The sequence below is a fragment of the Vicia villosa genome, linkage group LG4 (assembly GCF_029867415.1).
Source record: "Vicia villosa cultivar HV-30 ecotype Madison, WI linkage group LG4, Vvil1.0, whole genome shotgun sequence".
Taxonomy (NCBI): domain Eukaryota; kingdom Viridiplantae; phylum Streptophyta; class Magnoliopsida; order Fabales; family Fabaceae; genus Vicia; species Vicia villosa.
In genome coordinates, this window is record NC_081183.1 from 188,999,687 (window position 1) to 189,015,236 (window position 15,550).

A 15,550-nucleotide genomic window follows, 5' to 3' on the forward strand; every position below is an offset into this window, starting at 1 on the left:
ACATTTAGGAAATATGACAAAAATTATGGGACAAAGATGATATTGTAGTACCAATCGTTAGTTGGTCCAGTGGTGATTGGTGCTGGATTTGGTAGGGAGAATCACAGTTCGATCCCCCGCAACTACGATCGGGAGGGGGATGGAACCACTTGATACCAAATCACTTTTTCTTCATTATTTCATAGCTTTACATTCTATTTTGTGACTCTAATTCCTAAAGTGAAGTCTCTTTCTCACTTGAGAGATTTTAGGTTTATTTTTCTAGTGAGATATTTGTATATGTTGTTGGTGGATGAAGTGGTTATTTTTAATTATGTGATCGATTTGGCTAAAAAATTTAGAAACTCATGTCTCATTTTTAAAGTGGTCTTTGAGAAAGCATATGATTCAATTAGTCATATTTTTTGAATTAGATGTTTATCTGATTTAGTTTTAAAGATAAGTTGAGGTCTCCAATGGACTTGTGTGTTTGTTGGTAATCTTATAGTGTGGGTGATTGGTTTCTAATAACATAGGGTATTAGTATCCAAAAGGGTTGAAGCAAGGTGATCATTTATTTTCTTTACTATTTTTGCTTGTGACAATGGAGCTTAACGGTTTAATTACATTACTACAAAAAATATATAACATCTTGGACGCGAAATACATTTAATTTCGACATATTAAAAAAAAATCAAATTCCCTAGAAATTTAGATAAAATCAAACTCCTTGAAGATCTAAATTTTAGATCTATGAATCATTGAACCTTGATGAGAATCAAATGATGGGTGCCAATATATTCTCCTTGACTTTGTATGAATTTGATTCTGATACAAAATAAAATAATGGTTAGATAAACAAAATTATATTCAAATATATAATTTTCTGCTCAAATAAATATTTAAGAAAATAAACTTTAAACCATATAATTTTCTGCTGTTTCAATCTATCTTAAAAAAAAATTTCAAGCGTCTTTATGTTTCATGTAGATCACTAATGGCAGGGTCTTGGGCGTAGATAATCATTAAATGGACGACAAAGATTTGTTTAAGGTCGGTGAATATCCTAAAAAATGTTTAACTATCACCTTGGTTCAAATTAAAAACCAAGGTGAATAAGCTTTTTTTTACATTGTTTACATAGAATATTAAGGGAATATGTGGTTTTTTTACATAAAATGTGCAATAACTGAGATTCGAAGCATGTCCTGAGTTGTTTTTTCCCCTGGTTATAATAAAAATCAAGGAAATATGTGGTTTTTATTGTTATAAACAATAAAACATAATGCGTCTTGACATCATACCTTCTTTTTCTTTTTTTTGCTGAGGTGAAAGCTTCTTCATAAAAGGTATTATATGTAGTAATGTTAATGAGGTTGTTAACCTATATAATCTTTTTGAATTTAGAGTGGGGAGTTCCTATAATTTAGTTGTGTCTCATCTTCAGTATGAATGAGACCTTTCTTTGAGCATGAGCAACCTATGATTAGTAGTTTCTTTTTTTGTTTTCACGATTTGACTCTAAATTAGGCAAAAGATAAGTGGAGTTAAAAGTATGCTAGAGATAATATTTTCACTATTAATCTCCATATCAAGCTCAACTAGATCTTATGAATTCTTTCGCTCCTCTTCCCCTGATTGAGAACTTGATTGTGCCTCATATCAGACTTAGTTGAAGCATATATAAGGTAGTAGTGTTTTCTTGACAACTTTTACGAGATAAGTTATCTTCTATTGAGAATCTTAAAAGGAGCGTGATTGTTGCCCCTGACAGAGTCTCTTGTCCTATGTGTGGATGTTTGGCTCAGTCAATTTCTTGCCTATTTGTTACTTGTGATTTAGTTTTAGTTGTGTGGTATATGATCTTTAAATGGTTAGGTTAGCAGGTGGTTACCTCCAGTGACTGTAGATTTTTTTCTCTCCTTATGTGGTAGGTCAAAAAGTAGGGGTCAGTATGCTATGATTTGACATGTAATTGTCTGGTCTACTTAGATTGTTTAGAATGACATTATTTTTTTCGATTCTTTAACGAACATGAAAGAAGTGGAGGAATAAATTTGTTTAGCGTGAAAGTGGTTTTTAGGTAGATTTGTGGTGAACTCATGTTCTTTTTCTATTTGATATTAGAATCCTATCATCTTTTTTAACTAAAAGCGGATGGAAAGTTATGTCTTGATGTAGGTTTGGTTAGTGTTTGTGGCATTTCTTTGGGAGTTTCTATTCTATTGATGGTGGGAGATCTATCGTGTTTCCCTGTTGCGTTGGAGCTTTAGTAGTTATTATTTGTTGTATTTGCTTGTAATGAGTTTTGTTATTATGTACATCTTGTGTTTTCGAACTCATTTTTTTTCTTTTCTTGGGATCTTTTTTCTTAAATATTATTAATATATTATTTTTGCATTAAAAAAGTTTTTTAATATAATTTTAATTAATACTTTTAATTCATTCTATAATATGAAAAATTAATATCATATATAACTATATACACAAATGATAATTTAATAGTATTCTTACGCAAAATAAACATATAACTATCCTACAATTTTTTTAAAAATATGAAATTTGTAATGACGTTAATAACAAAGGGAGTGGTACATGTTAGGCTAGAGCTCGACTATATATCATAAAAATAGAGTTATTGGTATATAAAAAATTATGTCCAAGTCTAAAAAATAAAATTCACTTATTTCACATTTTAATAAAAGAAGGAACAAAAGAAAAACTGTACACTTTAGTGAGTATTACTACACTAGACTTTTTTTATTATAGCTCATTTTGTTAAGAGTCAAGAGGTAAAAAACCAAAAATTAAATATATATTAACAAAAACTTTTTTAAAAAAAATAGTACATGAGTTTTCTGTGTACAATATTCATCTAAATTTTACCGACACAAAAGATAGAGATTAAATTAAATCTCTCACTCTAGAGTCCTGTCAAAGAGAAATGAATGAACACCAAAAAGTAGAAAATTAAAAAAACAAAACCCCATATATAAATTGATTCCAGTTTAACAAAGACAAGAAGAACAAACTATTCTTCTGTTCTGTCAATACTAAATTCCTTGAATTTTCTATAACAAAATACTTTTCTTCTCTGCCACACTAAATATAAAACTACTAACATCTTTATCCTTTCCCATTTTACTATTAATTAATAAATCTCACACTCTCTCTCTCCTATAATTCTAACTCATACACTAGCTTACCCCAATATCAATAAAAAAGCTCTCAAAACATTGTCACCAAAACCAAAAAACCAACATCATGGGTAGAGCTCCTTGTTGTGACAAAGCAAACGTGAAGAAAGGTCCTTGGTCTCCGGAGGAAGATTCTAAGCTCAAATCTTACATAGAACAACATGGTACTGGTGGTAACTGGATTGCTCTACCACAAAAAATTGGTAATATTGTTCATATTTCTTATATTAACTGCAAACCCTAATTCTTTCAGTATATTTATATATGTCTTTATTTTCATTGATTGATTTGTTTTTCATCCAACTATGTTTTATTTTTTAAGGTTAATGTTTTTTTTTTTGGATGTTTTTTTTTAGGTTTGAAACGCTGTGGAAAAAGTTGTCGTTTAAGGTGGTTAAACTATCTTCGCCCTAATCTCAAACATGGTGGTTTTTCTGAAGAAGAAGATAACATCATTTGTAGTCTTTACATTAGTATCGGAAGCAGGTACGTATACAAACTCTCTCGTATATATCAAGCAAAACACGATATATCTATAACCCTGCAACTGCAACTACAATTTAAAACCTTATGTCTGAGCTTTCGAGCATAGGATCACTCAGACTGATTTTATTGTAATGGGTTGGAGTATTCTGTATACTTTCTATAATATATTTTGCTTATAAAAAAACATATGTTTGAATTTGAAGATACTATATAATTTTTAACCTTAAACTATGTTACTTTTTGTTAAGCTATATATATGATTATTATGTGTATATATATATATGGAGATGTGTGAAAAGTGAAGGTCCTTTTTGGTTTGGTGTGAAAGCAGGTGGTCGATAATTGCAGCTCAATTGCCAGGAAGAACAGATAATGACATAAAGAACTATTGGAACACAAGGTTGAAAAAGAAGCTATTAGGAAAACATCGAAAAGAACAACATCAACAACAACAACAACAAGCACGTAATAGAGGAAACAACAGTGCTAATGTTATTAAGCAAGAAAACAACAATCAATACTTGGTTCAAGAACAAGCATATTTGCCACATCATGTAATGCAAAATTTGCTATCAACACCTCCTCCACCTCCACCTCCGCAGCCGCCGTCAATGTTGCCGTCATACACAAACCAAGGCTTCAATGATCAAGATTCCATTAGGAAACTACTTATCAAGCTTGGAGGAAGATTTTCAGGTGATTATCATCCTCATCATCATCATCATCCTAATTCTAGTACTAATGAGTTTGATGGTTTGAATGTTCAATTCTCAAATAATGCTACTTCTTCTACTCATGAACAAGTTTATGATCAAGAACATGTTGGATCTTCTTCTTGTGTTAATTCTTCAAATGGAAACAATCAAGTACAGTTTGTACAAAATGGTCAATATTTCGACTCGGTGCAAGAAGAAGATCAAGGAAAATTCATCCCTGAAATTGATCATTTGGTATCTACAAATTTTTCACAAAGATTTGATGGGTTGGAATTCTTGTATGGTGATGAAGACATGAGTATTGAGAATAATAAGATAGAAGGTTATAGTTCTACTTGGGGTGAAGCTACTACTTCAAGCTATCATCACCCTCTTGATTCGAAATACCAAGGTTAGGCCGCAATCGGGTGAGTTAAGAGCGGTTTTAAATTGTGGTTGCAACAGTTACACTACAAATCGTTATATGGCGAGAACATTCAACTTCAACTGATATATAGTTTAAATTGCGGTTGCAGACTACAGTTTAAAATCACGAGAACACAATAATTCGGAGTAATTAATAACATTGTGTACATTAATATTATAATTTCTGGTATTAGTCATTGTTTGTTTGAAGTTTATTATTACTGACAATAAAATTAGATATTTGTCTCCTGGTATATTTCTTCTTCTTTATTAGTCTTTGAACTGTCAGTGGCAGTGTGTTTTCTCTGAGTATTGTTTTGTATATTTGTTTTTGTTGCTATTAAATTACTATTTGTCTTATAATTTGAAATTTTGGCAGCACTGATGAACATAAGGAATTGCTGGTAGAGTATGTGCTATCCATTACTTTTGCATGATTTAATTGTATTCTTGATATTAGTAAAATGTACGTTAAAATAGAGTTGCATTATAATTACAAAGATATTAAAATATTTGCTAAAAAATATAAATTAAAATATTGATATCTTGATAATGGGTTTAATTTCTCTTTTATAAAGAAAGTTTAGTCATTTCTAAAAGGTGATGTCGAAATTATGTTTGATCAGTTTTTTATTCATGTTACACTTTCTATGAGTTTTTCATCACACTTTATCTCTAAGGTTGACTCTCCTTTTTATCTCGGGATCTTTTGTCAATCTTGCTCATAGGGTTATTTTATAAATCGGTGGTTAAATTTTTGGTCGGTCGATTGACATTTGATTAAGATAAGATCGTATCTTAGTTAATCAATCAACATTCATTAAAAGTAGGTTGGTGGAAGGGTGATGACATTGAATAAAATTATTGATTTAGCGAAGAAGTTGAGAAGAATTTTTCTTATTTTTAAGATATATTTTGAGTAAGCCTATGATCCAGTCAATTGGTGCTTCCTAGATTACAAGATGCAAAGAATAGGCTTCGTTAGAAGTGATAGTCTTGATTATGTGTTCGGATTTTCTCCGAGAGCCTCTATGTTCTACTAAACTATTGACTGACTATGGAGATATATATTCATCAAGGGCTTAAACAAGAGGAATCTTATAACTTTATTTCTCGTTCTCTTAGTGGTGGAGGACCTGACTACCCCCATCAGGCGGGCGACATAGATTAACTAGTATTGTGGTTTCAAGATGGATGGTGTTGGGTTGGTGGTGACTCACATGGAGTACATATGCTAATGATTATCTCTTCCTAGTAGAATCTAGCTATTGTGGATAACCCAAGGACCTTGAAAATTATCCCCATGTGCTTGGAGTTGGCTTCAAGTCTGCGTGATAATTTTGTTAAGAGTTGTGTAACGTGGCTTCAAGCCAAATTGGATAATACTTTTTTGGGATTGGCAGAGAAGTTCCTTAAGTGTAAGGTGGATGATGTTTCATTCAAGTTGTCTTCTAGTGGAGGCCTAACCTTAATAAGAGTCTAGATGGGAGTACTTGATACATTTCATCTCTAACCCTGAACCCTAAACAACTGACTAATAGGCTTGTTAATTTGTGATGTAGAGTTGTCCATATAAATCTAATCTATAATGTTATCCCTCTATTCAATATCTCCTTCATGGACATGTTTGTCAAATTTTGGAAATAGATTCTTCAGTTCTAGAGGCGTTTGTTATGGATGGTGTTATAAAAATGAGTCGAAGACTTCCTAAATTTGGTGGTAAAAACTCTATAAGGTGAAAGGAATAGGTGAGCTTAAGGTTAGGGGTCTAAGTTTGGTTAACTTAGCCATATTTATCAAATGACATTGTAGAATTATCTATTGGGATTTAATGTTGTTGCGGGATATTTTCCTTGTTAGGTATGGGATCAGCAGAACCTATATAATCTTATGGGCGTCTAGGGGGCTTCAAGACGACCTCTCATTTATGGAAAAACATATCTTTGCATATGGGCATATTTCCTTGAGGGGATGGTGAAAATGATCTATAATGGACATACTTCCTCTTTTTGGAATAATTCTTAGGCATGATCGATTGCATTTTAGAACGATCTAGAAGGATCTTTCATGTATCAAATCAAAATGTCATTATAGTTAGTAATAAGGGTAATTGGAAACAAGGACTATGGATTTAGAATTTCAATTAGAGGATCTATGTGTTTATTTAGGAGCATGATTTATTAACTTGTATGCTTGTGAAATTAGATGATGTTAGTCTTTATCATAGTTGAGATTTTAGGTCATGAAAACATAATAAAAATGGGATATTCACATTTAACTTCACACGTGTAGTTCTTTTTAGAGTTGTTGATGTATATGATTCACACAGAGGAATATATTAATCTTTTAAGTAAGATTTGACAAAGTCTGGCTATCTTCAAGGTCATTGTCTTCTCTTAAAAGTTATTGTGGGATAAGATACCTACATGCCATAATCAATTCACACGGAGAGGAATTGTTGATCCTAATTGTACTTCGTGTGTGTTTTGTAGGAGTGTTGATGAATTTAAGCTAGTCTATTCATCACTCTTGGCTTTGTGTTATAGGAGTAATAAAGCATTCATACGTGGTAGGGTGGTAGTTAGTGTTGCCTCCTTGTCTGGTAGGACTTTTCACACTCTTTAGGGGCTTAGGAGATAAAGTTAAGACTAGACTAGGTTTTGCTTTGGTATGGCATAATGAAGTGTGGTCCTTCTATAAAGCCTCAAATGATTTCATCTTCTCCTCACAGGTGGTGGATATTACACGCTTATTTGATATGGTTATACTCTCATCATATAAATAGTTATGTGGTAAGAGTTATGGTAGTTTTTTACTCATTACGAGAGAGTAGTGAAACCTATTGTTTGTTTGTGTCGATTTTATTGCGACTGACAAGGACATATCACTAGTGTGTCTGGTATGATATTTTTCTTATCTTGTTGTCTCTCTTAGTGTTGGGTGTTTCGAAATTTTTTACTTTCGGTGGTTTAGGTTCTTGTGGCGTGGATGAGATCTCCTATGTTATGTTTGCATATCTTAAAATAAATGAAGAAAAATAATGAAACGTTGTGGAATGGAGTTGAATAGAGTATAGTGGAATGTATACTCCATTCCATTGTTTGGATATTTTAGAACGGAATCAAACAATATTGTTATTTCACTCAATTCAAAAGGTACAAAATGAGAGTAAGTGATGGAATGAGATGAAATGCGTTTCATCACATTATGATCCCTTCCATTATCTTTTTATCAATTCAAACAATGTAACATAATATTATTCCATTTCATTCCTATCTATTTCATGATATTCCATCAATTCAAACATAACTTGGCTTGTGGAATGGTTTCTTTTCTTTTTATATTTATGAATTATTTTATACTTTCTTTATCCTATAGTTCTTAGTTTTTTAAGAAGTTCTTTTAGTTGTTGTTCATTTTTATTTCAATTTTTTAATTTTTTAATATATCTTTTATTCAAAAATTAATTATATTAATTAGTTAATATAATTGGATTTTATATTCAAACATAATTTGGCTTGTGTAAATGTAATGTTTTCTTTTCTTTTATTTTTATAAATTATTTTATACTTTCTTTATGTTATAGTTCTTAGTTTCCTAAGCAATTCTTGACTTGTAGTTGTTGTACATTTTTATTTCTATTTTTTAATATATTTTTTTAAAAAAATTTAATTATATTAATTAGTTAATATAATTGGATTTTACATATCTAGTACACATCGCAATAGTAATGAATTTTCATTTTTATATATGAATAGAAAACCAATATTGATGGAAGGAACTAGGCAATAGGGACGGTGTAATATGGTCTACTATATTGATTCCTCTTGAAAAAATAGAGAAGCAAGTGTCATGAAATTAATTTCTTTCACCATTATCTTGTCAATGGTTGCTTGTGGAATCATTTTTCTACATGCCTAAGGTAGCATTTATTACACACAAAATTTCTCTATTATGTATGGAGATCAACAAGACTTGTATGATACGGAAAATTAATTGCATAAATTGATTACATTTCTTGTTTGAATAATGGAGTGCTTTTTCTCACTTCCCTTTGAAAAAAATATTTGATGCTCTATCTATGTAGTTTGATAATTAGGATGGGGTGACATGACATAAGCTAGATTTATTGTAGTGTGGTACGGGGAGGAAAGGTTTTTGTCCCTCATTTGAGACACTTAGTTGTATGGACTATTTGCAAAGTGAATGTATTTTCTCTAATTTAGTAGATGTTGTTTTGTGGTTGGTGTGTATATGAATAAATCACTTATTTCTTCATAAAAAGTGATTTATTTGACAACTTCACATAAATCATAAAAAATTAATAAATGAAAGAAAAATATTATTTTATGGGTAAATGACGTAATTTATTATGAATTTTTTTAATAGAATATATATATATATATATATATATATATATATATATATATATATATATATATATATATATATATATATATATATATATATATATATATATATATATATATGCATTACAGGTCAAGAGTACATAATAAAAATCTATCTGAATCTGATAAGTGGTACAAGAGACACCAAACAACCAACACAACATAAAAAAAATGAAAAACAATAAATAAAAAATCAAAATCACTAATCTAAAGCAATAAGAAACAAAAACACAATACAATAAAGGAAAGACCTAGAAAAGTAAACAAAATAAAAAATGCTAGAAGGGGACACAAACTAGAGCTCCCAATCAAGGACTTGCGAGAAAAGTCACCAATCTCCATTGAAGCAACAATAACACACCAAAAGTAGGTCGAAGACACTCAAGCCGTTATTTACTCAAATGTTGGATATAGTTCTCGAGTTAGTTCAATGAAGCACGTAAGTTCCACATCCTTCGTTGTCACCAATTTATCTAAGAACAATATATCATTATGAGGTTTTCAAGTTGACCAAACCACAAAATCACATATCATAAGACACTCCCTAAACCTAAACGAACCACCAAGACAAGAAATAGAAAAGCTACATACCACCTTAACCATGTGAAAAACTACATACCACCTTAGCCAATTAAAAATCCTATACCAAACAGAAACCACTAAATCACCAGTCACAAACATATAAGAGGATAACTCTAGAAACATAGAATAAAAAAGGCAAGAGGCACTCTCTAAACCAACGAAGATTCTCCTATTAAGTAAATTCTCTCTAGTAGGATTTCTATCTTGCAGAAGTTTCCATGTGAAAACAATAACTTTAGAAGGGGTCCAGCTACTCAAGATAATAGAAAGAACCGACTCCATTTACAAGGCCGGAGGATCTCTAGAAAATTCACAAGAAAAAGGAGAAGAGTACGCGAAAGACGCATAATAAGAATTTTCTTTAAAATGACTTCGCCGCCACTTACCAGGTCGGGAGGAATGGATAAAGTCTTTGACTACTAAGAGAAGATCAGTTATCAACACCTACTCTTGCACAAAATACAAACTTTTCTCCACTTAAAATATCAAACTCCAGCTTGACCTTCACATTTATCAACCTCCCCCACTAAAAATTTCTTCTGTATAAAGATAGAAAAAAGTCGAGGAAACCTAACTCTAAGTGGAATATCCTTAACCTAAGGATCTCTCCGGAACTCAATGAGAAAATGGCGTGTGTGAACTGCAAGTGCAAATGTCATATTTTTAAATAAATAGATATTTTAAAGAGTCTGGATCTATTTTTTTTATTAAATGAGTTAACTGAATTGAGTCTTCACTAATCCATGCGTTAGACACCGTCAAACGGTTTAGTGCCCGAGTTGTCAAAGTAGATTGACTTGGTATTTTTTAATGAATTTCTTTTTTTTTCTTTTTGTTATTATTTTGTTTGGATCCATTTCGAAAATTGTATAAATATTTATAAAATGTAATTGAGTTTTTTATGTTATTAGAAACAGTGTTTTAAAAACCGGACCGGACCGGCCGGTCGAACCGGAACCGGCCAGGTAACCGGTCTGGTTTAATAGTCAGATCGGGTATGCCATCAAACCGGCGGGAACCGGTGAAAACCGGGAAAACCGAAAAACTGACGGTTTAATTGCTTCTTTTTTTTTTAACTTTTTTTTTTAAAATTTTTTTTTAGACTTTTTTTTAACATTTCTTTTAAACTTTTTTTTTAACTTTTTTTAAATATATTTAGTAGTGTATTACTTAAATAGCATTCTCACATAGTTTTTTTCGTAGTGACAAATTAAAAATTTTATTGTCTATTTGTTATTTTTGCTAATAAATTTTCTTAAATAGCATAAACATATTGAATTTTATTTGATTTTCTTTTTAGGAGGATCCTATTTTGAATTAAATTTGGTACACATTGGAGTTATTTTGTTATAAACTATTCAATTAGATTATGTTATAATTAGACTTTGTTTAGATTATGTTGTAATTAGACTTTGTTTGCAATTAGACTTTGTAATTTTTTACTATTTTGTATGTGTGATACCTTTGTTAAAAATTTGAATTTAAGTTATGAAATTGTGAATTTTTGATATTGATATTTTAAAAAAATTTAAAAACTAGTTATATTTTTTTAGAGACTGAATCATCTGGTTCGACCGGTTTTATACCTATATAATGACAGGTCTATTCAACCGAATTATCCGGTTTAATCTGGTTTAATCCGGTTTGGTCGTGCGGTTCGACCAGTGACCCAATGGTTCGACCGATAAACCAGTGACCCAGTACTTTTTCCGGTTCGGTGACCGGTCCGATTTTTAAAACAGTTATTAGAAATGCAAAATAATATTATATTAAATAAGATTCATTTAAAAACCTAAAAGAGTACGGTGAATAATGATGTTCTAACTCTGAGTGCAATTGATTTTGTGATTATTAATTAATTATATTATATATCCATTTGCTAAGACCAAGTGCAATGGGTAGTTTAATTAAAGTCAACATGGGGAAAAGATGTGCAATGGGGAGTTGAATGTGGTGTTGAGTGTGTGTTGGAGGAGAGAGGTGTTGAGAAAACTCAACACCAATTAATCTGTCCCAGAAGCTGACGTGGCAGCGTCTTAGTGGTGCAAGGCAGGCGCGTGTGGCACACGCGCTGGGAGTGAGAGTGGGCGAGTTTGCACGCGGAGAGAGAATGGAAAAGGAGATAAGTGCAGCCACGTGGCTGTTTCTGATTGGCTGGCCAGATTTTTATCCATTTAATACTTTGAACTCAATTATTTCGCTACAAATTAATTTTTTTTTTTTTTTTTTTATACCAAAATTCATGATTTTTTTTTCTCTATAAATAGAGACTTGGTTCATTTGATTTGGACACAGAAAAAAAAAACCAAGTTTTTCACTATCTTTCTCTATTATTATCTTTCTATTAGTGTTTTTTTTTTAAGTTAAGTGTCTTTTTTTAGTGAAATGGATCCCAATAATCATTTTAACACTCAAAATTCTGCTAATTTTCCATTTAACCAAAATCCCAACAATTTTCAAAATCCCAACAATTATCAAAATCCCAACTATTATCAAAATCCAAATCAATTTTCCAACCAACATCCTCAAAACATACCTAGTTTTGGTTTTCCACCAAATTTCAACCAGTCATCCTCTGTTCCAAACTTTCAACCATATTATGGATCTATGCCGAGAAATCCATCTCAAACACCCCCGTTTAATGGTTATGTGACAATGGCGAATGCAAATTTTCCAAGTGGTGGTGTACCTGAATTTCCCGAGTTTTCAACACAACTAACTATTGGTGGCATGATAGTTTCTAATGAAGTCGCTCCAAATTCAGAGGATTCAACTCCTAAGAGCAGGAAAACTCAGCAACCAGCATGGAACACTGAACAAAATTTGGTGCTAATTAGTGGGTGGATTAAATTTGGAACAAGCAGTGTTGTCGGGAGAAACCAGAAAGGTGAAACATATTGGGGTAAAATTGCTGAGTATTGTAATGAGCATTGCTCATTCGATCCTCCGCGTGATGGACCTGCATGCCGAAACCGTTTTAATTATATGAACAAAGTGTTGGGTAAATGGATTGGCGCTTATGATGGCGCTAAGCGTATGCAAGGAAGTGGTTGGTCGGAGAATGATGTTTTGGCAAAAGCGCAGGAATTATATGCATGTGGGAAGAATGTTAGATTCACTTTAATGGAAGAATGGCACGCTCTCCGTGATCAACCACGTTATGTTAGTCAAGTAGGAGGAAATATTGGCTCAGGAAGTAGTGGATCTAAGAGATCTCGCGAGAGTGATGCATGTGGCTCAAACACTGTAGAATCCAGTGCTCGTCCTATAGGAAGGGAGGCAGCTAAAAAAAAGGGTAAAAAGAAAAGCAAGGAATATGCCTCGGAGGTGGTGGACAAAGAATGGGCTGAATACAAAGAATTCAAGACGAAAGAGCTTGAACGATTGGACAACATAGCCTTGATGCAACAGCAGGCTAACAATATAGCCTTGGAAAAGACTAAAACCAAGAAAATGAAGATGTATCTAAAGCTAACTTCCGAAGAGCATCTAGATGACCGGAAGAACCAGCTGTTGAAAAAGTTGGAGGCAGAACTGTTTGATAATTAATTTCAATGAAGTATTTGTCAGTGTAGTGTTTGCTTTAATTATTGTTGTTTCAATATGTCAGTGTAGTGTTTGCTTTAATTATTGTTGTTTCAATATGTCAGTGTAGTGTTTGCTTTAATTATTGTTGTTTCAATATGTCAGTGTAGTGTTTGCTTTAATTATTGTTGTTTCAATATGCCAGTGTAGTGTTTGCTTTAATTATTGTCGAATCTGATAATTAACTCTATACAATAAATTATTTCAAATCCGTCAGTGGTCCACCACCCACATCCAATATATTCCTTATCTGATAATTAACTCTATACAATAAATTATTTCAAATCCGTCAGTGGTCCACCACCCACATCCAATATATTCCTTATCTGATAATTAACTCTATACAATAAATTATTTCAAATCCGTCAGTGGTCCACCACCCACATCCAATATATTCCTTATCTGATAATTAACTCTATACAATAAATTATTTCAAATCCGTCAGTGGTCCACCACCCACATCCAATATATTCCTTATCTGATAATTAACTCTATACAATAAATTATTTCAAATCCGTCAGTGGTCCACCACCCACATCCATTTATATATAGGGACTCATACATCCATTTATGTACCAATATCCCAAATCCCATCCAATCTACCTCCAATATCACAAAAAAATGGATCCATCACAATATCATTTTGATATCGCAGCCTACAATCAAAATCGTGAAATTGAAGAAAATTATATAGTCAATCGATTTAGAGAGTGTAGAAACAAAATATCGGAAGATAATGCACCTCGTAGTAGAAAATATCTCAATAGAGATCATGCAGCGGCAAACCAAAGACTAATTGATGACTACTTTGCCAATGAGCCTACATATGGCGATGCAATGTTTCGTCGTCGGTACCGGATGAAAAAAAATGTTTTCCTTCGAATCGTTGGGGACCTTTCAAGTAGTGATAACTACTTCACCCAGCGAGTTGATGCAGCTAATAAAGAAGGTATATCACCCTTAGCAAAATGTACCACAGCAATGCGAATGTTAGCATATGGTGTTGCAGCAGATGCGGTCGATGAGTACATCAAAATAGGAGGTACTACAGCATTGGAGTGCTTACGTAGATTCTGTAAAGGAATCATACGCTTGTACGAGCAAGTGTATCTGAGAGCACCAACCCAAGATGACCTGCAAAGAATACTGCATGTTAGTGAAATGCGGGGGTTCCCAGGGATGATTGGGAGTATTGACTGCATGCACTGGGAGTGGAAAAATTGTCCTAAAGCATGGGAAGGACAGTTTACTAGAGGGGATAAGGGAACCACCACAGTTATTCTTGAAGCAGTTGCATCTCATGACCTATGGATCTGGCATGCCTTTTTTGGATGTCCGGGAACGTTGAACGATATAAACGTTCTAGACCGGTCACCAGTGTTTGATGACGTGGAACAGGGAAAGGCTCCAAGTGTGAATTTCTTTGTGAATCAACGTCCATATAATATGGCATACTATCTAGCTGATGGTATCTACCCTTCTTATCCAACTTTCGTCAAATCGATTAGACTTCCTCAAAGTGAACCCGATAAATTATTTGCAAAATTTCAGGAGGGATGTCGGAAGGACATCGAACGTGCATTTGGAGTGCTCCAAGCTCGATTTAAAATCATCCGTGAACCAGCTCGCTTGTGGGACATAGCTGATTTGGGTATCATCATGAGGTCATGCATCATATTACATAATATGATTGTTGAGGATGAACGAGATTCATATTCTCAACGTTGGACCGATTTTGAGCAATCTGAGGAAAGTGGATCTAGTGCACCACAACCATACTCGACCGAGGTGTTACCCGCTTTTGCAAATCATGTGCGTGCTAGATCAGAGTTCCGTGATCCAAATGTTCATCAAGAATTGCAAGCTGATCTAGTGAAGCACATATGGACAAAGTTTGGAATGTTCCGTGATTGAATTATTTGTGTGTTGTATTGCATTTTAAATTATTTGTATCGTACTAATTACGTTACTTGTGTGTTGTATTGCATTTTAAATTATTTGAAACGTACTAATTACGTTAATTGTGTGTTGTATTTTAAATTAATTTAAGATGATTTGTATCGTATCCAATTATTTAAATAAATTTTGTTTTTATTACAAAAAATTAAAAAATAAATTATTAAGTATTTATTATTTTAATTTAATTTTAATCGATAATTGTAATTTTATGTAATCATAAAAATAAAAATAA

General features: G+C 32.4%; 2 protein-coding genes across 2 annotated transcripts; both read left to right on the top strand.

Annotated features, from left to right (window-relative positions):
* The first annotated feature begins 3,143 nt into the window (after positions 1 to 3,143).
* Positions 3,144 to 5,345, top strand: LOC131600582 (transcription factor RAX3-like). Its single transcript, XM_058872721.1, has 3 exons — positions 3,144 to 3,379; positions 3,533 to 3,662; positions 3,994 to 5,345. Exons 1-3 carry the CDS (start codon positions 3,244 to 3,246, stop codon positions 4,772 to 4,774), a joined length of 1,047 nt encoding a protein of 348 aa, XP_058728704.1. The 5' UTR covers positions 3,144 to 3,243; the 3' UTR covers positions 4,775 to 5,345.
* A 6,814-nt stretch (positions 5,346 to 12,159) lies between these two features.
* LOC131600583 (uncharacterized) lies at positions 12,160 to 15,330 on the top strand. Its single transcript, XM_058872722.1, has 5 exons — positions 12,160 to 13,088; positions 13,215 to 13,301; positions 14,013 to 14,419; positions 14,465 to 14,652; positions 14,758 to 15,330. The coding sequence occupies exons 1-5, from the start codon at positions 12,160 to 12,162 to the stop codon at positions 15,271 to 15,273; spliced, it is 2,127 nt and encodes a 708-aa protein (XP_058728705.1). The 3' UTR covers positions 15,274 to 15,330.
* Positions 15,331 to 15,550: the final 220 nt, after the last annotated feature.

Coding starts and splice junctions, on each gene's coding strand:
- LOC131600583 (XM_058872722.1), top strand. CDS start 12,160: ATGGATCCCAATAATCATTTTAACACTCAAAATTCTGCTAATTTTCCA. Junction 13,089..13,214: donor GGTAAAAAGAAAAGCAAGGA/ATATGCCTCGGA, acceptor CTTGGAAAAGAC/TAAAACCAAGAAAATGAAGA. Junction 13,302..14,012: donor CAGCTGTTGAAAAAGTTGGA/GGCAGAACTGTT, acceptor TTTTGATATCGC/AGCCTACAATCAAAATCGTG.
- LOC131600582 (XM_058872721.1), top strand. CDS start 3,244: ATGGGTAGAGCTCCTTGTTGTGACAAAGCAAACGTGAAGAAAGGTCCT. Junction 3,380..3,532: donor TGCTCTACCACAAAAAATTG/GTAATATTGTTC, acceptor GTTTTTTTTTAG/GTTTGAAACGCTGTGGAAAA. Junction 3,663..3,993: donor TACATTAGTATCGGAAGCAG/GTACGTATACAA, acceptor GTGTGAAAGCAG/GTGGTCGATAATTGCAGCTC.